Here is a 27,652-nt window from a genome sequence, read left to right on the forward strand (position 1 = left end):
CCAATGCAGCAGCAACCCAGACCCCCCCCCCCCGCTAGATCCTCATCTAGCCAATTTTGCTCCCCCATGACACTCCCGTAATGCAGCTGACTCCTGCTGACCCCGGCCTCTCCCGCCATTCCATCGACCACCCAGTGTGAGAATCCCCCTACCTCCCCGTGGCAATCAGTGTGCGCTCCACTCCAGCACCACCCTTCTCTCCCCCCCCCCAGCCACACCCCCTTCCCTAGCATGGGAAAATGCCCGCGCGTTCCATCTGAGCCGGCCCCGCCCCCTCTGGCACAGCTCCTTTTTGCGGTCTTACCCCAACTCCCGTCCCCGGGCCTCCACCCCCCTCTTCCTCCGTGGGGCCCTGCCCCTCCAACACCGACGCCCACACTCTCACACAGCCCCCACATCAAATCCATTCACCCATCCCCAACCAGCACCAAAACAAAAAGAACATTCCCAAAACGCAGTAAACACCCCCCCGCGGCAAACTCTCAGTTCGAGTCCAACTTTTCAGATGGGATAAAGTTCAACGCCTCATCAGACGTCTCAAAATAGTGGTGCAGACCTTGGAACGTGATCCACAATTGTGCTGGCTGCAGCATCCCGAACTTCACTCTCTTCCGATGGAGAACCGCCTTAGCCCGGTTGAAACTAGCCCTCTTCTTAGCCACCTACGCACTCCAGTCTGGTAGATTCGGATCTCTGTGTTCTCCCACCTGCTGCTCCGTTCTTTTTTGGCCCATTTCAGGACGCACTCTCTGTCCATAAAGTGGTGGAACCTCACCACTGCAGCCCTTGGTGGCTCGTTGGCTCTGGGTCTCCTTGCCAGAACCCGATGAGCCCCATCCAGCTCCAGTGGCCTCAGGAAAGCTCCCGCGCCCATCAGCAAATTGAGCATCGTGACCACACATGCCCCGGCATCGGGCCCCTCCACTCCTTCAGGGAGACCCAGAATCCGAAGATTCTTCCTCCTCGACCTATTCTCCAGGTCCTCAAATTTTTCCTGCCACCTCTTGTGCGCAGCGCCTTGTGCACCTCCACCTTCACCGCCAGGCCCAAGATCTCGTCCTCGTTCTCCGAGGCTTTTTGCTGCACCTCTTGGATCGGCGCCCCTTGGGTCTTCTGGGTCTCCACAAGCTTCTCAATCGACGCCTTCATTGGTGCCAGCATTTCTGCCTTCTGCTCCGCAAAGCAGCGTTTGAGGAACTCCTGCTGCTCCTGCGACCACTGCGCCCACATTGCTTGGTCTCCACCCGCCGCCATCTTGCTTCTCCTCCCTCGCACTTTCCGCTGCACAAAAATCACTTTCTTAACCGCGCCACTCCTGGTCCAATCCATACAGTGCCGGGGGAACCTTACTGCCACCTTCCCACACTGGGAGCCGTCGAACAATTGCCGTTGGGGCCCCTCTAAAGAGCCCAAAAGTCCGTTCCTGGCGGGAGCTGCTGAACGTGCGACCTACCTCGGCATAGCCTCAACCGGAAGCCCTGGAAAACCTTTTTAACCAGAGGGTGATGACAGTGTGGAATTCACTGCCTGAGAGGATGAGGTGGGTGCCTCACATCCTTTAAAAAGTACCTGGATGAGCACTTGGCACGTCATAACATGCAAGGCTGTGGGCCAAGTGCTGGCAAATGGGATTAGGTAGACGGGTCAGGTGGTTTTCATGCATCAGTGCAGACTCGATGGGCCAAAGGGCCTCTTCTGCGCTGTATTACCCTGTAATTCTGTGATTGAACCAGAGTTTATCTCTATTCATTATGCATATATGTAAGAGATGAGTAAAGATAAACTCTGGTTCAATTGTATCTTTTGTTGTATGCCTTTTGTATTGGTATCATCCTCACATTTCAGCACCACTGTCTGAGCATGTCTACATCATTGATATACACAGAGAGCTGAGGTGAACTCAGAACTGAACCACGTGGAGCACTGCTACCAACTTGCAATCAGTCTGGAAACGCTGTCTTATTCTGCTTGCTTTGTTGAACACAATTTCATCCAATTTATTTTTGCCCCCTAACTCTAAACCCTTTATTTTCCTTTCGTAATGTCCCAAATGGCATGTCAAAGACTTTCATACACAAACACCCATTTACTTTCCTCATCAATTGTCTGTTATCTCCTCATAAGATTCTATGGTTTGTCAAGCACAAATTATCCTAGAATTTTTTTTTTTTACAGTGCAGAAGGAGGCCATTTGGCCCATCGAGTCTGCACCGGCTCTTGGAAAGAGCACCCTACCCAAGGTCAACACCTCCACCCTATCCCCATAACCCAGTAACCCCACCCAACACTAAGGGCAATTTTGGACACGAAGGGCAATTTATCATGGCCAATCCACCTAACCCGCACAGCTTTGGACTGTGGGAGGAAACCGGAGCACCCGGAGGAAACCCACGCTCACACGGGGAGGATGTGCAGACGCCGCACAGACAGTGACCCAAGCCGGAATCGAACCTGGGACCCTGGAGCTGTGAAGCAATTGTGCTAACCGCCATGCTACCGTGCTGCCCCTATGTCCATTTTGAAATCCAAAATAAATATTTTCTCCTTTATCCAGATATATGGTAATTTCATCCTTAATTGGAGACTCTTTAAAATGTACCCAACTAAATGGCTTAATGTTTTAAAATGACAGTTCTACAGTCTTCCAGCACACGTCGCTCGAATTGAAATCTGAAACATAATTTCTCGAACCATTACAATTTCCTTCTCATCTCCCATTGGCATTCTAGGATGAATTCCATTGGACCCTAATGCTTTGGCTACTGTTAATCTAACTATTCTACCTCATTTCTTTTCCATTTATCCATCCTTTCACTGCTTATCTCACACTCAACCACTACGCAATTTATTTTGTCCTTGATACCCTTCTCTCCAGTGACAATTAATACAAAATATTTGCTGAACTCTTTTTTTAAAAATCACCATTTATAAATTGGCAGCTTCTTTCCCACTACTCTTGTCTTTATCCTTGCGTCTCCTCCTGTCTCTCACCATTTTTCTTCCCTCCATCACCTCCTGTCTTCAATCCTTTCTTCTACTCCTTGTTCTTTTTGTCCTTTCGACTTCCCCTTTTCCCTTTCCATCTTTCCTTTTTTTTGTCCTCCTTTCCCTGTTTCTCACTTGCCTTTCCTCTCATTAGCTCCCCTTTCTCTGCTGTCTCTCTAGCGTAACTTTGATTTCCTTAATCTCAAGTGATTATGCTGTCTGCAATTCTTTTTAATAACAAATCTTTGAAAACCATCCTGAACTTTTGGTATCTTTCAGCTACATTGACTTGAATTGCAGTGTTCGCTGGACAGTTTGAAGTGGTTTCAGAAGTTGCCTTGTCATCGTTTTGCACTTTTTGCTTCGCCCCAATTGACTCCCTGCAATTTATTTCATTCCACATCGGATCTAGCACATTCAAAGGTTAATACCAAAATTTGCAGCAGACAGGCGCCAGGAGTTGACAAGATGGAGTTTCTGCTTGTTTTCTATTTCCATCCATAGCCCTCCCTCTCGCCCACTCAAAGCGGAAGCTGTTCTGCCTCAGATGGGAACCAGTTGGAGTACCACATGAGGATGTGTGCAGTTCAGAATAAGAAGCAGGCTTTAGATTTTAAAATAATAAAGAATCAACATGTAAATGGGAAAAATCGCAAGGAAATTCCCTTGGAATTGCCTACAAAGTTTCAATATTGCAATGGTGCAGGTGAGGTGTACTGCCTTTTATGAGGAAATTCATGCCTCGCTGATTTGTCAGTTTTGCCTTGAATCATAATTACACATGAATTTTGTCAACTTGCTTCACCATGGAAAAGAAAGGGCAGTAGAGGCTGAAAGGTTGTTGACACTCGGGTATTATGACAGAAAACAGTAGCTCGCTCCCTCTTACACCTTTTGGTAGAATTGTTGATGCAGCACAAAGTGAGGCTATTTGGCCTATTAGGCCAATAGCAACTCTTTGAGAGAGCATCCATCTACTTTCCCTGTAATCCTTCAATTTTTAAAATTTTATACAAGCACACATGCACCCACATATATATACATAACCGATTCCCTGATGAAAATGATTATTAATCTGCATCTTCCACTCTTTCAGACATTGCATTCCAGATCATCATTGCTTGCTGCATAACATTTTTCTCCTCATCTGCCGACAGTGCTTTGTGCTAGTTTACACGTTCCAGAGTAGCTGGCAGGAAATTTCAGCTACATTCCTGTCAGCAAGATTGATGCAGAAACACCTGAATCATGCAAGATTTGAGAGGCATTCGGATAAGCATGTAGATGTGGAGAATCACAAAAATACTTGGGTCCTCATTTAAGAATGCAAGATGTTTAAGCCAGCAAGGGCAGAACTGCCTGTTGCCACAATGGACAGAACTGCCTATTGGTGCCAGGTCAGGATCCGCATGCGTGACTTTGGTCATGTGCCGGCACTCTGTGCGGTTATCCTGCCCTGGGTGGGCACTGTGTGCGGTTATCCTGCCCTGGGTGGGCACTGTGTGCGGTTATCCTGCCCTGGGTGGGCACTGTGTGCGGTTATCCTGCCCTGGGTGGGCACTGTGTGCGGTTATCCTGCCCTGGGTGGGCACTGTGTGCGGTTATCCTGCCCTGGGTGGGCACTGTGTGCGGTTATCCTGCCCTGGGTGGGCACTGTGTGCGGTTATCCTGCCCTGGGTGGGCACTGTGTGCGGTTATCCTGCCCTGGGTGGGCACTGTGTGCGGTTATCCTGCCCTGGGTGGGCACTGTGTGCGAGGTTATCCTGCCCTGCGTGGGCATCACACTACTTAAATTAGTTCCTGAGTCATGTTGTTTGGAAATCTGCCTTCCCAAGGTTGATCCCATACTTGTTACTGAGTTCAATCCTGTGAGATTTAAGTTTATTTACGTAGTGTACCTTGTTGCTTTGCCTATACGCTCTGTCCAGGATTTGTTTGCCTATAGCCATCTCTCATGCTTTGTCCTGTTTCCATACAGTTGTCTGCTCACAGGAGGCTATGACTGGTCCCTGTCGGGCCATGATACCTCGCTGGTATTTCAACGTCAGCAGGAAGAAATGTGTTCGGTTCGTCTACGGAGGTTGCGGAGGCAACAGAAACAATTTTGTATCCGAGGAATACTGTACGACTGAATGTAAACAAATGAGTAAGTCAGCCATTTGCTGAAGCAGCCTACCTGCTTAGTACCAATCTTCGCTGACCAATCGATGTGTGTACCTAATTACCCACCGATCTTTGTGATTTATAGATTCATTTTATCTGTCTCGCACATTTCTGTCACCTCCTTATTGTAAGTATACTCTCTTCTAGACCAGAGAACTCTGTTGGTGACACTAATTTCCTTAGACAATTTTCATATATTCTCTGTAGTGCCTTTTTGTCACCTTTGTGTGTATGTGGGCAGTTGGCTTTGCTATCTGTATGTCCTGATCTACCTTTTTATAATCTAAGCTAATTGTAGAGAGGAGTGAATTGTTTTGAGCCGGTTTAAAATCTGTAATTGTACTGCTTGCTTCAGCATGAAACACTCAAGGTATGTGCAACTCGAAATCATGGACAAGTTCCAGGTACTGTTTTGGCTTTAAGATGTTTTTATTCGCAAATATAGAACACATCTCAGGTTCACATCCTTCAGCTACCAGTTACTCCAGCCAGCCATGCTGCTTCTACTTGGCCAGTACTCACCACATGTGATGCACTGCGAACAAACAATTGAGCAGCTCTAGAGCAGGGGGGTATTTTGTTTGATTTTCGAAGTGTTATTGAATGGTTCAGCTGCTTGCAAGTCTGTTCTGTGTTCTTCTAGCCTCATCTCCATTGATTTTTCTCCTTTCCTGAAGCGTTGCCTATTTCCTGGGGAAACCATTGATATTGGTCTCCCCTCACTATCCAGCCCTGATGTCGGGTCTTACACAGTCCTGTCAGGTTTTTAAACCGAGTGTTGGGCTCAATCCACAGGTCGTCGCTGCAAGGGTTAGTAGATAACAATCTGAAATTTGGATCTACGTTTTCAATTGTAGACAATCCACAAATTGAGTTAAAAGTGGTGATGGAATATGGGAGACTTTTAATTTGTATGGCGCAACTGGATAAATTTACTGAGCAGTTAACTGGAAAGGTCCTTTTATTGGAATCTGATAATTGGATACTCAATCTGATAATTAGATACTCATTTCTGTTATTAGCCATGGAAGAGACAAACTCTTAACTACATTGCACAAACCGTGGGCTCCAGTGCTGGAATACGGTCCGAATATTTGTGTATCTGGTTTAATACAATATATGGAATGTATCTTACATTTCAGCTGAATTTGTGTGAAAATATTTAATGTTCTGGTGTAGCCCAAACACATGACTGTGCACAAGCACTGGCACCCTCCATGGACTTTGTCCAACTCTCTGACACAGCTTTCCTATCAATCATGGTCAAAACATTCTAACAGATTATAAACTCCACACAGACTGTCACCCAAGGCTGGAATTGAACCTAGGTTCCTGGCACTGTGAGGCAGCAGTGCTAACCACTGTGCCGTCATCAGAGTTATTTACAGCACAGAGGAGAAGCCATTCAGCCCACCAAGCTTGTGCCAGCTCTCTGTGGAGCAATTCCATCATTCCCATTACCTTTTTCCCTGTAGCTCTGCAAGTTTATTTCCTTAAAGTACCCATTCAATTTTCTTCTGAAATCGTTTATTATCTCTGCTTCCAGCACCCTCATACAGCAAGTTCCAAGTTCTTACGACTCAGTGGGTTAAAAAAAAGTTCTTCCTCACATTCCTCCTGCATCCCTTTAACAAATTTTTAAATCTGTGACCCCCAGTCCTTGTACCGCAAACTGATGGGAACAATTTCTGTTTGCCGAGCTTATCCAAATCTTGCACACCTCTATCAAATCTCCCCACAATCTTCATTTTCCAAAGAGAAGAAAAATATGGTGACTAGACCTGGACGCAGGGCTGTAGTTGTGGCCTATACCAGAATTTTATTAGGATTCAGCTTTCCTGCTTTTATACTCTGCCTCTATTTATGAAGCCGAAGATCCCACATGCTTTGATAATTATTCTCTCAATATTTCCTGCCATGAAGATATATTGCCTCTCCCTATCACTTCTGCTAAAATATATCACACTGTAGTCACAACCTCTCTTATTTTCTCTTGGCATTCATGTAGTATTCCAGCATGACAGCAAATCGGACAACATTGCTTTTTCCATTTTGAGTGCTACCATTTTATTTTCACCAGTGCCACTTTGTATTGAGCTTCTTACAAATGATATTGGTCCCCCTGTAAAACAAAACACACCATATGTCATCAATTGGTCAAATTCTGAATTAATTAAGCCCTTAAATAAAATATTTACCCTTTGCGTGTGTGCATTACAAATCTCTCGACCTTTTGGACTCAGCAATCCAACGGAATTGAAATACGCCCTTGGCGAAAAAAACATCAAGAAAAGTTTTTTAAAGTTCTGCGTAACAAGTAGAACCTTTATGGACTTACAGTTGCAGCGATGTGGAGCTAAGCCGCACATTTCGGCAGCTCCCGCTACCACGGACGTTTGGGCTCTCCAGAGGAGCCCCAACGGAAATTCTTTGATTTAATCCCGTGTGCGAAGGTGAAGTAAGGTCCCCCCTTACGTTGTATGGCGGAAATTAGCGGTGGAGCGTCGGAGAAAGAGGCTCTGGAGCAGCGGCAAAAACGAGGGGGAAAAAACAAGATGGCGGAGGGCGGAGATCGAGCATCATGGGGGCCGGACCAGCAGGAGTTCCTTAAGCGCTGTGTGAGGAGCTTAAAAAGAGGTGCTGGCGCCAATGCTGTTGGCGATCGAGGGGCTGAAGGAGACCCAGAAGGCCCAGGTGGGGGAGCTTCGTGAGGTGAGGGATAAAACGAATGAGAACGAGGACGAGATCCTGGGCCTGGCGGTAAAAATTGAGGCGCACAGGAGGTGGGCCGAAAGACTCGAGGTCCTGGAGAGCAGGTCGAGGAGGAAGAATCTCCGGATCCTGGGTCTCCCCGAAGGAGTGGAGGGAGCTGATGCCCGGGCGTATGCGAGTGCGATGCTCCAGTCGCTGATGGGTGCAGAGGCCTCTCCGAGCCCCCTGGAGCTGGAAGGGGCTCACCAGGTCCTGGCGAGGAAACCCAAGGCTGATGAGCCGCCAAGGGCGATAGTGGCAAGGTTCCATCGCTTCGCGGACAAAGAAAGTGTTCTGAGATGGGCCAAGCAGGTGCGGAGCAGTAGATGGGAGAATGCGGTGATCCGAGTCTACCAGGATTGGAGCGCGGAGGTGGCGAGGAAGAGAGCTGGCTTCAACCGGGCCAAGGCGGTGCTGCACAAAAAAAGAGGTTCGGCATGCTGCAGCCTGCGCAACTGTGGGTCACTTATCAGGACCGACACCATTATTTTGAAATGCCAGAAGAGGCTTGGACCTTTATTCAGATGGAAAAACTGGACTCCAACTGAGGAGATGTGGTTGTACAGGGGGTTGTAAATATGGGTAAAGAATATTGCATGGGTGGGATGATGGATGGGGATGTGGGTAGAGTTCTGGTTAAAATTCTTTTTTTTCTGTAGACGAGATGGTGGGGAATGTGGGCGTCGGTGCTGGAGGGAGGTGAGACTCGGGGATGGAGGAACTGGGACAAAGACCGCAACAGGAGCTGCGCCACGGGGCGGGGCTGGCTCAGGAAAGCGCAGGCTTTTTCCCGTGCTAGGGAGGGGGGGGGGTGGAGGGAGGCAAGGAGGAAGAGAGACTCCCACGGGGGAGATCAACGGGAAGGCGGGGGAAGCCAGGGTCAGCAGAAGTCAGCTGACTCACGGAAGTAATATGGGGGGAGCAAAAGTGCTAGATGTGGATCTAGCGGGAGAGGGGGGGGGAACATTAGGGTTGCTGCTGCACTGTCCGAGGGGGAACTGAACATGGAAGAGATGGTCGGGGCGGCGGTTCCCCGTCTGGGGGACTGGAGGGTGCGGGAGGCGCGGGCACGGGACTGGCCTAAGATAGGAGATGGCTAGTCGGCGGGGCTGAAGGGACTGAAGGCAGACGTGGCCATGCTTCAGGAGACACATCTGAAGGTGGCAGATCGGGTCAGGTTAAGGAAGGGATGGGTAGGACAGGTGTTCCATTCGGGGCTGGATGCGAAGAATAGAGGGGTGGCAATAATGGTGGGGAAGCGGGTGTCGTTTAAGGCCAAGAGCACAGTAGCGGACAATGGAGGCCGATACGTGATGGTGAGCGGTAGGTTGCAGGGGACGGAGGTGGTACTGGTGAATGTATATGCCCCGAACTGGGACAATGCTGGATTAATGAAACGGATGTTGGGGCGTATTCCAGACTTGGAGGTAGGGAGCTTGATAATGGGTGGGGATTTTAACACGGTGCTGGACCCAGCATTAGATCATTCCAGATCTAGAATGGGGAAGAGGCCGGCTGCGGCCAAGGTGCTTAGGGGGTTTATGGATCAGAGGGGGGGGAGTAGATCCGTGGAGATTTGCCAGGCCTTTGGCCAGAGAATTTTCTTTTTTCTCCCACGTACATAAGGCCTACTCCCGGATAGATTTTTTTTTGTTTTGGGCAGGGCATTGATCCCGAAAGTGGAGGGAACGGAGTATTCGGCCATAGCCATTTCAGACCATGCCCCGCATTGGGTGGAGCTAGAGCTGGGGAAGGAGAGGGACAAACGCTCGTTGTGGCGATTGGATGTGGGACTGCTGGCAGACGAGGAAGTGTGTGGGAGGGTGCGGGGGTGCATCGAAAGGTATCTGGAGGCCAACGACAACGGGGAGGTGCAGGTGGGAGTAGTATGGGAGGCGCTGAAGGCGGTGGTCAGGGGAGAGTTAATTTCCATCAGGGCACATAGGGTGAAGAGAGAGGGAGGGAAAGGGAGAGGTTAGTGGGGGAGATTTTACCGGTGGACAGGAGATATGCAGAGGCTCCTGATGAGGGACTACTCGGAGAGCCGAAGCCTCCAGACGGAGTTCGACCTGTTGACCACAGGGAAGGCAGAGGCACAGTGGAGGAAGGCACAGGGGGCGATGTACGAATATGGGGAGAAGGCGAGTTGGATGCTGGCACATCAGCTCCGTAAGAGGATGGCAGCGAGGGAAATAGGTGGAATCAAGGATGGCAGGGGAACTACGGTGCGGAGTGCGGTGAAAGTGAATGAGGCATTCAAGGCCTTTTACGAGGAGCTGTATAGGTCCCAGCCCCCAGAGGGAAAAGAGGGGATGCGACGATTCTTGGACCAACTGAGGTTCCCGAGGGTCGAGGAGCAGGAGGTAGCTGGTTTGGGGGCGCCAATTGGGGTGGAGGAGCTGGTTAAAGGACTGGGGAGCATGCAGGCAGAGAAGGCCCCGGGGCCAGATCGGTTCCCGGTGGAGTTTTATAGGAAGTTTGTAGACCAGTTAGCCCCGTTGCTGGTAAGGACCTTCAATGAAGCAAGGGAGGGGGGGACCCTGCCCCCGACAATGTCGGAGGCGACGATCTCTTTGATCTTGAAGCGTGATAAGGACCCACTGCAATGTGGGTCGTAGAGACCGATCTCGCTCCTCAACGTAGATGCTAAGTTGCTGGCAAAAATGTTGGCTACGAGGATTGAGGACTGTGTCCCGGGGGTGATTCACGAGGACCAGACGGGATTCGTAAAGGGTAGGCAGCTAAATACCAATGTGCGAAGGCTCCTAAATGTGATAATGATGCCATCGGTGGAGGGAGAGGTGGAGAAAGTGGCAGCCATGGACGCGGAGAAGGCCTTTGACCGAGTAGAGTGGGAGTATCTCTGGGAAGTGTTGAGGAGGTTTGGGTTCGGGGGAGGGTTTATTAGTTGGGTCAAGCTCCTGTATAGAGCCCCGGTGGCGAGTGTGGTCACGAACCGGCGGAGGTCGGAGTATTTCAGGCTGTATCGAGGGACGAGGCAGGGGTGCCCCCTGTCCCCTCTGCTGTTTGCATTGGCAATTGAACCTTTGGCCATGGCGTTAAGGGAGTCGGGGAAATGGAAGGGGGTGGACCGAGGGGGAGAGGAACATCGGGTGTCGCTGTACGCAGACAACCTGTTGCTGTATGTGGCAGATCCAGTGGAGGGGATGGTTGAGGTCATGCAGATCCTAAGGGAGTTTGGAGATTTTTCGGGCTATAAGCTCAATGTGGGAAAGAGTGAGCTCTTTGTGGTGCATCCGGGGGATCAGGGAAGAGGGATAGACGACCTACCGTTGAGGAGGGTGGAAAGGAGCTTTCGATACTTGGGGATTCAGGTAGCTAGGAGGTGGGAAACTTAATTTGACGCAGCTGGTGGAACAGATGGAGGAGGACTTTAAAAGGTGGGATATGTTGCCACTCTCGCTGGCGGGCAGGGTACAGCCGATTAAAATGGTGGTCCTCCCAAGGTTTCTTTTTGTGTTCCAGTGCCTTCCAATCGTGATCACCAAGGCCTTTTTTAAGAGGGTAGGCAGGAGCATTATGAGTTTTGTGTGGGCGAGCAAGACCCTGAGGGTAAGGAGTGGGTTCCTGGAGCGTAGCAGGGATAGAGGAGGGTTGGCGTTGCCGAATTTGGGTGGCTACTACTGGGCAGCCAACGTGGCGATGATCTGTAAGTGGGTGATGGAGGGAGAGGGGGTGGCGTGGAAGAGGTTGGAGATGGCGTCCTGCAAAGGAATGAGCCTGGGGGCGCTGGTGATGGCACCGCTGCCGCTCTCGCCGACAAGGTACACCACAAGCCCGGTGGTGGCGGCAACGCTAAAGATCTGGAGGCAGTGGAGACGACACAAGGGAGCGTTGGCAGCCTCGGTGTGGTCCCCGATTAGGGATAACCATCGGTTTGTCCCAGGAAGGATGGACGGGGGGTTTCAGAGCTGGCATCGGGCAGGGATTAGAAGAATGGGGGACCTGTTCATCGATGGGACGTTTGCGAGCTTAGGGGCGCTGGAGGAGAAATTTGGACTACCCCCGGGAAATGCCTTCAGGTACATGTCAGTGAGGGCGTTTGTGAGGCGGCAGGTGAGGGAATTCCCGCTGCTCCCGGCACAGGGGATTCAAGACAGGGTGATATCGGGCACATGGGTCGGGGAGGGCAAGGTGTCGGCGATATACCAGGAGATGAAAGAAGAGGGGGAGGCTTTGGTAGAGGAGCTGAAAGGTAAATGGAAAGAGGAGCTGGGGGAGGAGATTGAGGAGGGGCTGTGGGCTGATGCCCTAAGTAGGGTTAATTCCTCTTCCTCGTGTGCCAGGCTTAGCCTGATACAGTTTAAGGTAGTGCACAGAGCGCATATGAAGGGGGCGAGGCTGAGTAGGTTCTTTGGGGTGGAGGACAGATGTGGGAGGTGCTCAGGAAGTCCGGCGAACCATGTCCATATGTTTTGGTCATGCCCGGCACTGGAGGGGTTCTGGAGGGGAGTTGCGGGAATAGTATCTAAGGTGGTGAAAGTCCGGTTCAAGCCAAGTTGGGGGCTAGCACTATTTGGAGTAGTGGACGAGCCAGGAGTGCAGGAGGCGAAAGAGGCCGGCATTCTGGCCTTTGCATCCCTAGTAGCCCGGCGAAGGATCTTGTTAATGTGGAAAGAGGCGAAGCCCCCCAGCGTGGAGGCCTGGATAAATGATATGGCAGGGTTTATCAAGTTGGAGAGGTTAAAGTTTGCCTTGAGAGGGTCTGCGCAGGGGTTCTACAGGCGGTGGCAACCGTTGCTAGACTATCTTGCGGAGCGTTAGATGAAGGTCGGACAGCAGCAACAGCAACCCGGGGGGGATATCTTTCGTTTGGGGGGGGGGTTTCTGGGGGGCATTTGAGCAAGAAAACACATGAATGATCCGGAAAACTGACATGAACGTGAGGAATCCAATGTACAAAGTTCTGTATCATATTGACTTGCCATGTTCATGTCTTGCTATGCGAGCTTTCTTTCTTTTCTGTTACGGGGGTAGGAGGGGGGGGGGGTTTGTTTGTAAGGTTGAAAATTTTGTTTAAAAACTCTTAAACATTTTTTTTTTTTAAGAAGTAGAACCTTTATAAAAAAACATTAAATATTGTGAATCCAAAAAGTTTCTCCTCTCACGCTTCCACAACCAGAAGTGATTCGCCTCATTCTAACCTACAAGCTGCTGACAAAAAACAACATAGTTTGGTCAACAGCTGAAAACCATTGCTAATTGCTGGATGTACAGGACCGTTGCCATTGTGCCTCGCTCGCACATGGTGGTTTTGACAACTTTCCATTCTGTGCATTTTCTCATCTCGGATGGCAAATTCTTTCTTTGGCTCTTACAGCTGAAGATATGATAAAGAGAGAGGAGTCGATAGAGCTCCAATTTTTGCCAGGTTTCTTACTACAATCACTGGCTTATCTCAATTTGGACAGCACGATAGCATAGTGGTTAGCACAGTTGCTTCAGCTCCAGGGTCCCAGGTTCGATTACCGGATTGGGTCACTGTCTGTGTGGAGTCTGCACGTTCTCCCCGTGTGCGCGTGGGTTTCCTCCAAGTGCTCCGGTTTCCTCCCACAGTTCAAAGATGTGCAGGTTAGGTGGATTGGCCATTCTAAATTGCCATTAGTGTCCAAAAAGGTTAAGTGGGGTTATGGGGATAAAGGGGGTAGGGTGGAGGCATGGAGCTTAAGTAGGGTGCTCTTTCCAAGGGCTGGTGTAGACTCGATTGGCTGAATGGCCTCATTCTGCACTGTAAATTCTATGAAATCCTTCCCTTGTTGGGTAATTCATTGGAACTGTATTAAAGGCTTAAATTTATGAAAAAATACTGAAGTGCAGATTATTACCGATTTTCATCAATAACATTAATAAAACTATTAGTTTGAAGATGTTGAAAGTGAGGTTCTTGCTTAAATCAGAGTAAATTTGGCTTTTGTTTTTGACTGTCTATTCCAGGAAAAACAAAATAAATATTTGAAAGTGTAAAAAGTTGCATGTTCTGTGCTGGCGTAGCTGTTGCTCATAATCCTGAGGCCTGGGCACATAACCCTGAGACTCTGAGTTGGAATCCCATCATTATGGAGAATTTGAATTTGTGTTAAACAAATATCTGTTAACAAAAAGCTTGTAGCAGGAAAAGTGACCCTAAAGCCGTTGGATTGTTGTAAAAACTCAGTTGCTTGATAAATTTAATTCAGGAAAGGAAACCCACTGCCCTTTAGGGGAGGCATGATGTGGAGATGCTGGCGTTGCACTGGGGTGAGCACAGTACGAAGTCTTACAACACCAGGTTAAAGTCCAACAGGTTTGTTTTGAAGTCACTAGCTTTCGGAGCGCTGCTCCTTCTTCAGGTGGAGGCAGCAGTGTTGTGGTATTGTCACTGGACCAGAAATCCGGAGACCCAGGATAATGCTTTGGGGGCACAGGTTTGAATTCCACCACGGCAGATGGTGAAATTTCAATTCAATAATAATCTTGATGACCATGAAACCATTGTCGATTGTCTTCAAAAGCCACATGGTTCATTAATGTCCTTCAGGGAAGGAAATATGTCACCCGTACCCAGTCTGGCCTACATGTGACTTCAGATTCACAGCAATGTGATTGACTGTTAAACACCCTCGGGATGGACAATAAATGCGAGCCCAGCCAATGATGCCCACATCCCATGAACTAATTTTTAAAATCTAGTGCGACCTGAATGTTACTAAAGTCCAGCACCATCTTGGTTCATTCTTCATTGTCCACTGAAGTGGCCTAGCAAAATACTCAGTTGTGTCAAACTGCTTAAAGAAAAAGACACAGAGCCATGACAGAAGCAGTTTATAGATGATCAATAAATCCTGACTTTGGCAGCAACACCAACATGCTGGGACGCACAAGGGGAGGCAATAGCATCTGTTGGTTGAGGAGTTGACAGAACTGCAAATAAGAGCACAAGTCGGGCACCTCACTTTCAGCAAGTTCAGACTGAAGACCAGAGATGCCTTCAAAATTATTTTTGTCAAGACGAGTTCTAAATATTGGTTACAAACCTCCATCTATAAAACGCTTCCGTGCCATCTGTTGCATTTATTGTCCATCCCGAGGGTGTTTAATAGTCAATCACATTGATGTGGATCTGGAGTCACATGTAGGCCAGACTGGGTACGGGTGACATATTTCCTTCCCTGAAGGACATTAATGAACCATGTGGCTTTTGAAGACAATCGACAATGGTTTCATGGTCATCAAGATTCTTATTTCAATTCAATAAGGTGTTCAGTCTTGGAGACAATGGCAGCAGCATTTGTGCTTAGTGGTCAGACGACTAATCTCTAAAATCCCAGGAAGGTGTTGACAATGTTGGGTTTTAAACAGTTATGCTTTAAACTGTCCATTTACTTCCAAGATTTTTAAAAAAGATTTACGGTCTCAAGCTATTATCTACCTGAATACAAGGCCCCAGTGATTCATGTTGCCCTCGAACACCTTCATTTGCCAGGATCTACTGGAAGATGTACTCAACTTGTGTCATTGGGAAATTCGTCAGGAAAAATCCTCACCATGAAATAGAGTTGTGGGTTAAATATTAACAGGCTGGGAAAGGAAAGGAATGGAAATACCCCTTGGATACTGAAAATCAGTTTGGAATGGATTCAGGAAAATTGAATCTCGCCTTAAGGGACAGTGTAAAACACACCATGAAGTTGGCTTTTTGGTTGTGTTAAAAATAAAAGGGAAAAATATTGTTCTGTAGTTTGTATTAGTCACATACAAAGAATTGTTTTGTCAACTGTGCTTTTAACCTGTTACAGTAAAAGCCTCAAAATATGAAATATTGTCATTTCATCCTTTCAGCTATCAACAGGAAGTTTAATTTATTTTTTTAAGTTATCAGCCTCTTCAGGGATCACAACCTGCCTGCCTCACTTTATGAGCCAGTGCCACTACCTGGTTGGTATGAAGCTAATTTTTCTAAGCCAATAAGCAAATTATAGGTTTTAATGAATTTTGCAACAGATGGTATGGAAGCGTTTTATAGATGGAGGTTTGTAACCAATATTTAGAACTCGTCTTGACAAAAAAGAAACCAAGGAAATTGCTTTTTTGCGAGGTGGAAAATAATTTTGAAGGCATCTCTGGTCTTCAGTCTGAACTTGCTGAAAGTGCGGTGCCTGACTTGTGCTCTTATTTGCAGTTCTGACAACTCCTCAACCAACAGATATGGTGGATGTTTATTTTGAGACACCTGCAGATGAAAATGAACATGCTCGTTTCGCGAAGGCTAAACAGCAACTGGAGGTCCGACATCGTGACCGCATGGATAAGGTAATAAGTGCACTTATGAGTACTTGCCTGATATATGGTTGTTGAAGCAAAATTTAATCGGTAATCTGTCTGCAATGTCTTAATTACTCCCTCCTATTGTTTCAACTGAAGATGATGATGTTACGTTCTGATAAAGTTCATGAAGGAAGGAAACTAGGCCCGTCTTGGAACAAAACAGAAAATACTGGACAACCTCAACAGTTCTGACAGCATTTGTGGAGAGAGAAGAGAGCTAACATTTCGAGTCTGGATGACACTTTGTCAAAGCTTTAACAGAGAGTTATCCAGACTCAAAAAGTTGGCTACCGTCTCTTTCCTCAGATGCAGTCAGAACTGCTGATATTGTCCTTATTTTCTGGTTTTGTTCCGATTCCAGCATCCGCAGTAATTTGGTTTCAATTGTCTTTATTTATTCATGGAGTGAAACATTAAAGGTATTTTTTTCCTACTCCATTCCATTAGCTCTTCTGTGCTAAGCGAATTAACCAATCAAGCTAGATCAAACAAACTGAGGGACAAGTCTTTCTCTTTCTATGTAGCCATTAAATTAATACCCTTCACCTGTATGTGCTTAACCCTCAAATGAAACAATTAACAAGCATCATGAGAGTAAGATTGAGTTCTAGTTAATTTGACCTAAACAATATCGCAGGTAGTTGATGTGTTTTTGGGAGTGAACCTCTTGTCAATTAAATTTGCCTTAACAGTCATGTCAGAACAATACAATCTGGAAGGAGTCAATCTGTCCTGCACTTGACGTAAAAACTAAACTATCCAATTAATTTCACACCCCTACGCTTAGTTATGATTGAACCTGGGCGGCACGGCAGCACAGTGGTTATCACTGTGGCTCCACAGCTCCAGGGTCCCAGGTTCGATTCCCGGCTTGGGTCACTGTCTGTGCGGAGTCTGCATGTTCTCCCCGTGTCTGTGTGGGTTTCCACCGGGTGCTCCGGTTTCCTCCCACAGTCCAAAGATGTGCAGGTTAGGTTGATTGGCCCTGCTAAATTGCCCTTAGAAAACAAAACAAAAAAAAATGAGTTTCCACAACCCATTTAGGCACTGTATTCCAGAACAAACCTGCTGCAGGAAAATAGCAGCCTGAGTTTTGTCGTCAGCAGCAGAGCAAGGACACCCAGGAAATCAAGAGCACTACTGGAATCACTTCTTTAAAAAGATTACAGAGGGTGAAATGAAGATTAGGAAATACACGAGGGATAAAGAAAAAATCTAGTTTACAAATCTGGAGTCATTATCATAATGGAGACATTTAATAAGATCATAATCATAAAGGATCAGCAGGGTGGCACAGTGGATAGCACTGCTGCCTCACAGAGCCAGGGACCCGGGTTCAATTCCAGCATTGGACTCGGTGTGGAGTTTGCACATTCTCCCCGGGTCTGTGTGGGTTTCTTCCAAAGCTGTGCAGGTTAGGTGGATTGTGCTAAATTTCCCCTTTGTGTCCAGGGATGCACGGGTTAGATAAGGTTATGGGGTTACTGGGATAAGGTGGGGCAGTTGGCCTAGGTAGGGTGCTCTTTCAGAGGGTCGGTGCAGACTCGATGGGCCGAGTGGCCTCCTTGTGCACAATGTATAAATCACAGCAGGAGTAGGCTATGTAGCTCCTCAAAGCTACCCCACCTTCTTTCCTCCTGTCCTTCAGAATTATTAAATAACCTTAAATATTCAGGCTCCTTGGTTGCCTTGCATCCACATCTCTGTAAATAGCTATCATGTATTCATTTATTTCTGTTTGTGCTATCAATCCATCCATCTTGTTATGAATGCTGCATGCATTCAGATAAAGAGTTTTTGATTCTGTTTTATCTTAATTTTTCCCAGCTCTGACCTTATTTGCTTGTGCATTCCTCTGCTTGTACGTTCTTTCCCTTTGTCTCACTCTCTGGTTATCATTATTTGTATTGCTACCATAAGACATAGGAGCAGAATTAGACCACTCGGCCCATCGAGTCTGCTCCGCCATTCAATTTTTCTCATCCCCGCATTACTGCCTACTTCTATCTGTTTAATTTGTCCAAATCTCCCCTCGTGAGCCCCCCACTGATTAAAGCCACCTTGACAGCACTAGTGATATAATTCATCGGGACACTGGTGTCAACATAGTTCAGGTGAAGACTGTCCCATTGCTGTGCCCTGCGCTGGTCTCAGTGCCCGTGTTCAAAACCCATCTTCCCACACCAATCTTTGAGCCACACATTCAACTTTCTGATTTTATTTACCCTGTGCCAATTTGCTTGTGGCTCAGGTAGTAATTCATATAATTAATACACATTCCAAAAGCGTAAGATCTTTTTTTAGAACCAGATCGGTTGTTCACCAGTACTAATAACTTGATTGCAGTTAAAAACACAGTAACACCTAACTGAAAGATGCTTAATTCTACTGTTTTTTTGCACAGCGATATGAGAGCAAAGTCTTTTATTAAGTAGAACCGAGAACTTTATGCTGCTCATCAAGCATTTTGCAGCCAAATGCAGCAAGATCTGGATAATATTGAGACGTGGGCTGATAATGGCGAGTAACCTAGGTGTTACACAAGTGCCAGGCAACGGCCTTCTCCAATAAGACCATGAGATCATAAGACATAAGAGCAGAAGTAGACCATTCGGCCCATCAAGTCTGCTCCGCCATTCAGTGAGATCATGGCTGATCTGATATAGTCCTCTGGTAGAATGTCATATGTTTTGCATTTACTCACTCAATATGTCTGTTACTTTAAAAGATCTATGTACGTGAACCCCCATATACCTTTGCCCCTGTACACTCGAGATGAGCCATCAAGTTGATATTGCATCCCCCATCTCTTCTGCCAAAATGCTCTGTATTAAATTCCATCTGCATCTTGCCTGCCCATTCTGCTGCCCATTCGCCTGTCCTGTTAAAGTTGATTGGTACCTTCCTCATTGCCACATCTCCAAGTTTGGCATCATTGGGAAGCATTTACATTTGACTCCATATTCTAATATCCAGGTAATTTATGTAGGTCAAGAAAGCATTAACACTGAGGAACATCGTTGTCAATCATTCTCCTGTCTAAAAAACAACTATTTGCCATGACTCGCTGTTTTCTGTCCTTGAGCCAATTTTTTATCAATGTTGTCCCTGGCTCGTTCAAGAGTTGACCAGGCTTTTGTGTGCACTGTCAAACGCCACCTTACAAGGTATAAAGATATCCATCACATTCCCTTCACCATCCTTCATTGTGATGTCACCAAGAAACTCAAATGAGAATGCTCAAGAATGGTCTTTTTGACAAATCCATGCTGGCTCTCCTTCATGAACCCATAAGACATAGGAGCAGAATTAGGCCACTCGGCCCATCGTGTCTGCTCTACCATGGCTGATATTTTTCTCATTCCCATTCTCCTACCTTCTCCCCATAACCCCAATCCCCTTATTGATCAAAAACCTATCTATCTCTGTCTTAAAACACTCAGTGATTTGGCCTCCTCAGCCTTCTGCGGCAAAGAGTTCCACAGATTCACCATCCTCTGGCTGAAGAAATTCCTCCTGACCTCTGCTTTAAAGGATCGTCCTTTTAGTCTGAGATTGTGTCCTCTGCTTCTGGATTTTCCTACAAATGGAAACATCCTCTCCAAGTCCACTCTATCCAGGCTACGGAGTATCCTGTAAGTTTCAATAAGATTCCCCCCTCATCCTTCTAAACTCCAACGAGAACAGACCCAGAGTCCTCAACCGTTCCTCATACGACAAGCTCTTCATTCCAGAGATCATTCTTGTGAACCTCCTTGGACCCTTTCCAAGGCCAGCACATCCTTCCTTAGATACGGGGACCAAAACTGCTCACAATACTCCAAATGGGAGAGCCTTATATAGCCTCATAAGTACATCCCTGGTCTTGTGTTCCAGCCTTCTCGACATGAATGCTAACATTGCATTTGCCTTCCTAACTGCCGACTGAACCTGCACGTTAACCTTAAGAGAATCATGAACAAGGACTCCCAAGTCCCTTTGTGCTTCTGATTTTCTAAGCATCTTCCCATTTAGAAAATAGTCTATGCCTCCATTTCTCCTTCCAAAGTGCATAACCTCACACTTTTCCACATTGTATTCCATCTGCCACTTTTTTGCCCACTCTCCTAGTTTGTCCAAGTCCTTCTGCAGCCTGCCTGCTTCCTCAATACTTCCTGCCCCTCTACAGATCTTTGTATCATCTGCAAACTTAGCAACAGTGCTTTCAGTTCCTTCCTCCAGATTATTAATGTATATTGTGAAAAGTTGTGGTTCCAGCACCAACCCCTGAGGCACTATTCACCGGCTGCCATCCTGAAAATGACCCCTTTATCCCCACTCTCTGCCTTCTGCCAGTCAGGCAATCCTCGATCCATGCTAGGATCTTGCCCTTAACACCATAGGATCTTAAGAAGGGAGGGAGGCAGAAGACGGGAAATTATAGGCCGGTTATATGGTCTTAACTTATTTAACAGTCTCCTATGCAACACCTTGTCAAAGGCCTTCTGGATATCTCGATAAATCACCTCCACTGGTTGTCCTTTGTCTAACTTCCTTATTACTTCCTCAAAGAACTCTAACAGATTTGTCAGACATGATGTCCTCTTGACGAAGTCGTGCTGGCTCAGTTCTATTTTATCATGCACTTCAAAGTACTCCGCGATCTCATCTTTAATAATGGACTAAAATCTTACCAATGACCGAAGTCAGGCTAACCAGCCTATAATTTCCCGTCTTCTGCCTCCCTCCCTTAAACAGGGTTGTTACATTAGCCACTTTCCAGTCCTCTGGGACCTTTCCTGCCTCCAGTGATTCCTGAAAGATCATCACCAATGCCTCCACAATTTCCTCAGCTATCACTTTTAGAACCCGGGGTGTAGTCTATCCGGTCTAGGTGATTTATCCACTTTCAGACCTTTCAGTTTCACAAGAACCTTCTCCTTCATAATGGTTGCTGCACTCACCTCTGCCCCCTGGTTTTTCTGGAGCTCTGGCATCCCACTGGTGTCTTCCACCGTGAAGACTGATGCCAAGTAACTATTCCGTTCATCTGCCATTTCTTTGTTTCCTATTATTACTTCTCCAGCCACATTTTCCAGTGGTCCAATGTCTATTTTTGCGCCTCTCTTACCTTTTATATATTGAAAAAAAATCTTCCTATCATCCTTTATATAACTAGCTAGTTTTGCACTCCTACTTCATCTTCTCCCCCCCCCCCCCCCCCCCCCCCTTATTGTTTTTTTAGTTGTCCTCTGCTCACTTTTAAAGACTTCCCAATGCTCTGGCATCCCACTAATTCTTGCCACTACTTTGTATGCTTTTTCTTTAGCTTTTCTGCTGTCCTTGACATCCCTCGTCAGCTATGGATGCCCTGTCCTCCCCTTAGCATGTTTCCTCCTCCTTGAGATGAATTTCTGTTGTCCCTCCTGAATAATATCCAAAACCTCCTGCCTTTGCTGTTCCACTGTCTTCCCTGCTAGGTTCCTTTTCCAATCAACTCTGGCCAGCTCCTTCCTCATGTCTTTGTAGTTACCCTTATTCCCCATCCTGACTTGCATATATATTGCTGTTCCTTCACTATTGCTGGGTCAAAATCCAGGGACTTTGTAACAGCAGGGAGGATGTTCTTACACCACGACTGTAGCGGTTCAAGTTGGCAGCACAGCACCACTTTCTCAAGAGCAATTAGGGATCAGCAATAAATGCAGGCCAACTGAAGTGAGTGACCTGACACTTACCCACATTATACTCCATCTGTTGCCCACTCACTTAATGCGTTTCCACCGAGCTATGTATCGTCAGAAAACATAGATACATTGCTTTGGCTCTTCATCCAAATAATTGATGTAGATTTGACATTGCTGAGGGCCCAGCACTGATCCTTGCAGCATTCCACTAATCAAAGCCTACCGATATGTTATCCCTGACATCATGAGCTTTTATTTTCTGCAGTAATATTAAATGTGATAGCCTTTTGGAAATCTGAGTGCAGTACATTCACCAGTTCCCTTTTATACATAGCACATGTTTAGCGATCTCCAGTAAATTGGTTAAACATGATTTACTTTTACAAAACCATGTTGACTCTGCATGGTTATCCTGAATTTCCCCAAGTGCCCTGCTATAACATCTTTATCAGCTTCTAACATTTTCCCTTTGACAGATGTTAAGCTAACTGACCTATAGTTTCCTGCTTTCTGTCTCTTTCACTTGAGTTACATTCAGTATTTTCCAAATTAATGGGGCATCCCCTTAACGTAGGGAATTTTGGAAAATTATAACCAACACATCAACTGTTTCATTCGCCATCAGTTTTAAGGCCCTAGGATGAAATCCATCAGGAACTGAGATTTGATAGCCTGCAGCTCCACAGATTTTCTCTGTACCACTTCCCTGTTATTTGTAATTTTCCTATGTTCCACTCCCTTTTATTTCCTGATTTACAGCTATTCCTGGGGTGTTGTTTGTATCCCCCAAAGTGAAGACTGTTACAAAATATAATTCACCTGCCATCGGCTTAATGTCCATTATCCCACGATGTATTGCTCCAGGAAATTGTCAAGAAAGCATTCGACAAATTCATCTTCTGGACGACCCTTGCCAAGTTGGTTGACAGTTGATATGAAGATTACCGTGCCCCTCAGTTACTACATTGCCTTTGCTAAAAGCCCCAATAAGTTCTTGTTTAATGCCATTCAGCTCATTGCGTCTGCACTGACTCACCAAATGATCAATTCATTTAGTGCCATTCGCTGACCTCTTCCCCATAACCCTGCACAGTCTTCCTTGTAATCCACCATATTTTTCTTACTGGCAAAACTCCCTGTGCTGTGCTACACAGAAAATAAAATGGACAAAAGTAAAACATAAAGATGCTAGAAATTTGAATCTGTGGGGAGAGAAATAACATTCCACGTTGGTGACCTTGCACCGCTGCTGTCTGACCTGTAAAGTATTTCCAGCATTTTTTTATTTGAGAAGATAACAGGTTGCTCTGCTGATTGTTGTGGCTCTTGTGGCAGCTTTTTTCTGTTATGGTGATCGCTGTAATGGTGGGCGTCATTCCAGGGCTACTGGCAGTGACTCCAGGGCCACTGGGTGTCGCTCCAGGGCCGCTGGGCGTCGCTCCAGGGCCGCGGGCCGTCGCCGTAATTGCAGTGGTCTTTTGAAGCCTGCAGAGTTGACTATTTTGGCAGTGTTTTTGACTAATTTATTTTGTTTTTTTATTCAACCTCTTGGGACTCTTTAGAACTCGTATTACAAAATGTATCAAGTTAGCTGACCGCCTTTTGAATTTTTCTTCTAAATTAGGTAAGAGAAGAATGGGAAGAAGCTGAACGACAAGCGAGGAACCTGCCAAAAACAGAAAGACAGCTGTTGGTTCAGGTATGAGCACACCCACGTGATGTTGTAAATTTGGAAGCTCAGGTTTATGTCCGATTTTTGCTGTGTGGAATCCTGGAAACCCTGAAAATTAACCAGCAGCAGTAGCTTATTTGGAAAATTATTTAGCAAGCTGTTTATGTTTTAATTACCTGATGGTAACATCTTTTGAAGTGAACTGTACCCTGTGTCATTTTTGAATGGAAAACGCAGTGTACTCGCTCTCCAGATTAGGTCATAAGGCCGCAAAATCTGGAAAACATTGAGGCTTGGGCTAATGGTTCACAAGTAACATTCATTCCTCACAATAGGAGGCAATGACCATCTCACCTTGACATTCAATGGCATTAACATCATTAAATCTTCCACTATCAACATCTGGGAGGAGGGCGGGGGGGGCTGTCCACCATTTACACATCACAAATCATGAGTGTGATGGAATACTCCCCACTCAACATCATCCAGGATAAAGCATGATTGATGTCCACTACCTTCAGCATTAACTCTGTTCACCACTGACTCATAGTGGCAGTAATGTGTACCATTTGCGAGATACACTGCAGGAACTCACCAAGGCTCCTTTGATAGCATCTCCAAACCCATGACTTCTACTACCTGGAAGGACGAGGAGAACAGATACATTGGAACACCGCCACCTGGACGTTTCCCCTTCCAAGTCACTCACCATCCTGACTTGGAACTACATCGCGTCGATTCACTGCTGCTGGCTCTCTTCCTGACAGCACTGTGCTTGCTCAAGAAGGCAGCTTATCACTTTCTGATGGACATTTCGGAATGGGCAATAAATGTTGGCCCAGCCAGTGACGCCTGGAATGTCTTGTCGAATGGCCTGATATTATTACAAGAACGTTTGTAGCTAAAGCTATAAATGATTTATTAATAACTGGATAAAGCCCCTTTCTGAGGCTGCAATGCATATCAAATCTTCAAATTACTTCTCTAAAATTTTTACCATCTCCATAGTTTGCAAATTTAAATGTATTAAATGGGGAGAAGGCAGGAGAATGGAAATGAGAAAAATATCAGCCATGAATGAATGGTGGAGCAGACTTGATGGGCCAAGTGACCTAATTCTACTATTATGTCTTATGCCCTGCCACTGTTAGGAGCATTGCTACCTTGCACAAATCTGATTGATCTTCTAAATTTACTGCAGTAAGAAACAGATTAAATTGTTGTTTAAACACATGCCAGTTGCTGTCCATATTACCTTGAGACTGGTGGCTTCAACGACTCCACGCTGGTAATTCTGCAGTCTGCAAAATCTTCAACTCTCTGTGGCAGGTCCTTTCAGTGTTTAATACCATACAACCCTGGTACCATGTAATGTTCTTGTCGGATGGCCTGATATATTACAAGAACACTTGTAGCTAAAGCTATAAAAAATATTAACAATGACTATGCATAAACTATATACAAGATACAAATGAATAACAGTAAAATCATGCACAAACAACCCCTCTCTTGAGCTTCCTCCAGCCAGTCTGAGGCCAGCTGACCCTCGCATTCACTTGTATACTAGTGTTATGGGCCAGGGCTTAGAAACCCCTACGTGTATTATGAAGCTCACTTGACCTATAACTTTTATGTTGAATTTGGCTAGGATGAGCACAAGAGCCTTCACTTCAGGTGTGTTTCAGCAGACTTCTGAGGCGCTTTTATAAAAACAAAGTTTATTATCAGAATGTAGTTAATATATATAAAACACTTAGCAAGAATTTGTTATTAATTACAAACATGAATAAAACGCAACAGCTATCGTATTCTATGTATATCACGCTTCATGAATCCCCTTTAGCTGTTCGAATGTAATACAAAATCCAATAAAACCAAAACCTGTTCAAGGGCATGGCCCAGCACACTGTAATCTCATTTGAATGAGACTGGTCCTTTGCCTGAGATTCTGGTCCAATTACCAACCAGGAAAGCAACTCTAGCTTTAAGGTTACCCAGGCAGTTTGCCACACACAATGTGCTGTCAGTTCATTGGAACAGTTTTAAAATGAAACAAAAAAAAAACAGCGTAAATCTCCTGCAGCTTAACACAGTGTTTTCCAACACTGCTGCTTTTTCTGCAGTCCGAATGGATAAACCGAAAATGAAACCAAAAAACTAAGCCCCCTCTCACCTGACAGCCACAGCCCAACTCCACTCACAAATGACATGCCATGCTACAAGCCATTTGGTAAAACAAAACCTTCCTTAAAGGGACACTCACATGACACTAGTGGAATTCCAAGTGGTCAGTCAGAGAACTACACCACAACCATGATATCACTACAACGCAAGACCGCAAAGGAAAGAGACCACTGTATTAATGGGCAGCAGCATGTTCATTTAAAAACAAAACCCCATTATCAGTGCTGCCTTGGACTCCTTTGCTTTGTTTTACCTAGGCCTCCTGGTTGTTGTGTAAAATGGCAGTTCTTAGAGCTATAATGTCCATGCTGAAGAACCTGGACAGTATCATCCCTTCCCCTTTGAATACCACATTTAGTTTACACTGAGGTAATCCAGTTCAATTCGGAGCTTTCCCAAAGTTATTTCAATTTGAGAGTGCGTCTCATTATCCCATTCATTATTTGACAACTTCATACCATTTTTAATTTGATAAATCTGTAAATAAGGGAATACTGGTTTCTCTAATCTCTTTAAATGTAGGAAATCTCTTTGTGGAAATATAGAGCCAGGGCGATGTTTTTAATCCACGGAATTGAATTGACAAAGAGCAACCTCCTGAACTGTCAGAACCAGCCCTTAATATAGCAAAACTGGCCCAGAATCTAAATTCCATGTCTGCAAAGGACCTGACCTCCTGTGGTTCGTCACAGTGGAGTATGTGTTTGCAGTCCCATTGGACTTTTACTGTCTGCTTGCCAGCTTGTCATCCTTTTGTGCCTGCTTTGTCGCTGGTTTTCTAAAATATAATAATTCTTGGGCTGTGGGCATCGCTGGTGAAGCTTGCATTTATTGACCATCCCTAGTTACCCATGAGAAGGTTGTGATACGCTACCTTTTGAGCTGTTGCGGTCCATATGGTAAAGGCACTCCTACAATGCTGTTAGTTAGGGACTACCAGGGTTTGGACTTACTAGAGATGAAGGAACAGTGCTATATATCCATGTCAAAATGGTGTGCAGCTTGGTGGTGGTGCTGTTCCTTTGCACCCTTTGTCCTTGTTCTTCCAGGTGGTGGAGGTTGTGGTTTTGGGAGGAACAGTCCGTGCCTATACTGACTTTTCTGGGTTTAACCAGATTATTATGCTTCTGTGAGGGAAAGAGTGTCAAGAGAAGTGCTGGAAATGGAAGGGACGTGGCTGAAAGCCATGTTAACCACATTGGAAGGGAATCTACGCAGAAAAATCATGATCTATTGGAAGCACTTTGTGAATGCTGGCAGTGTCAAAGCAGAGATGGAAAACTGGGGCAATGGAATAGAGTCCTGGGATGAAGCATCACCAAGGGCTCTGAGAGTCGGTCTGCTTATGGTGGAACATTTGTAACTATGCCTCCAATTTCCAGCCTTCCTTTAAAATAAAAGCAAATTACTGCGGATGCTGGAATCTGAAACCAAAAAGGAAATGCTGGAAAATCTTAGCAGGTCTGGCAGCATCTGTAGGGAGAGAGAAGAGCTAACGTTTTGAGTCCAAATGACCCTTTGTCAAAGCTAAAGACCGAGAAAGTGGGAAATATTTATACTGTGGAGTGAGATTGAAAGATGAGTTGTAGCCACAGAAAACCAGGGAAACGGGGTGCTAATAACCACAGAAAGCAAGGGGAAAGAGTGCTCTTGGCAGTCCCCAGAGAGAACAAAAGTTGTGAAAGGTCAAACAGCAGAGAAACTATCAGAGGGTGAACTGTGACAGATGTAGATGTGGGGGGAGGAGAAGGGGGAAGCAAAGAGGAGAAAGGGTAACAAAAGGGGATAAGATGGGGGTGAATAGAACATAGGAAAATACAGCACAGAACAGGCCCTTCGGCCCACGACGTTGTGCCGAACCTTTGTCCCAGATTAATCATAGATTATCATAGAATTTACAGTGCAG

At 46.1% G+C, this 27,652-nt stretch overlaps 1 protein-coding gene across 1 annotated transcript in view; it reads left to right on the forward strand.

Annotated features, from left to right (window-relative positions):
* Nucleotides 1–27,652, forward strand: part of aplp2 (amyloid beta (A4) precursor-like protein 2) — a 249,202-nt gene that overhangs the window by 158,159 nt on the left and 63,391 nt on the right. The window contains 3 exon segments of the mRNA XM_072486858.1: nucleotides 4,964–5,131; nucleotides 16,079–16,209; nucleotides 23,515–23,589. Of these exon segments, the coding sequence (XP_072342959.1) occupies nucleotides 4,964–5,131; nucleotides 16,079–16,209; nucleotides 23,515–23,589 (374 nt within the window).

This window comes from Scyliorhinus torazame, chromosome 21, assembly GCF_047496885.1.
Source record: "Scyliorhinus torazame isolate Kashiwa2021f chromosome 21, sScyTor2.1, whole genome shotgun sequence".
NCBI classification, from domain to species: Eukaryota; Metazoa; Chordata; class Chondrichthyes; order Carcharhiniformes; family Scyliorhinidae; genus Scyliorhinus; species Scyliorhinus torazame.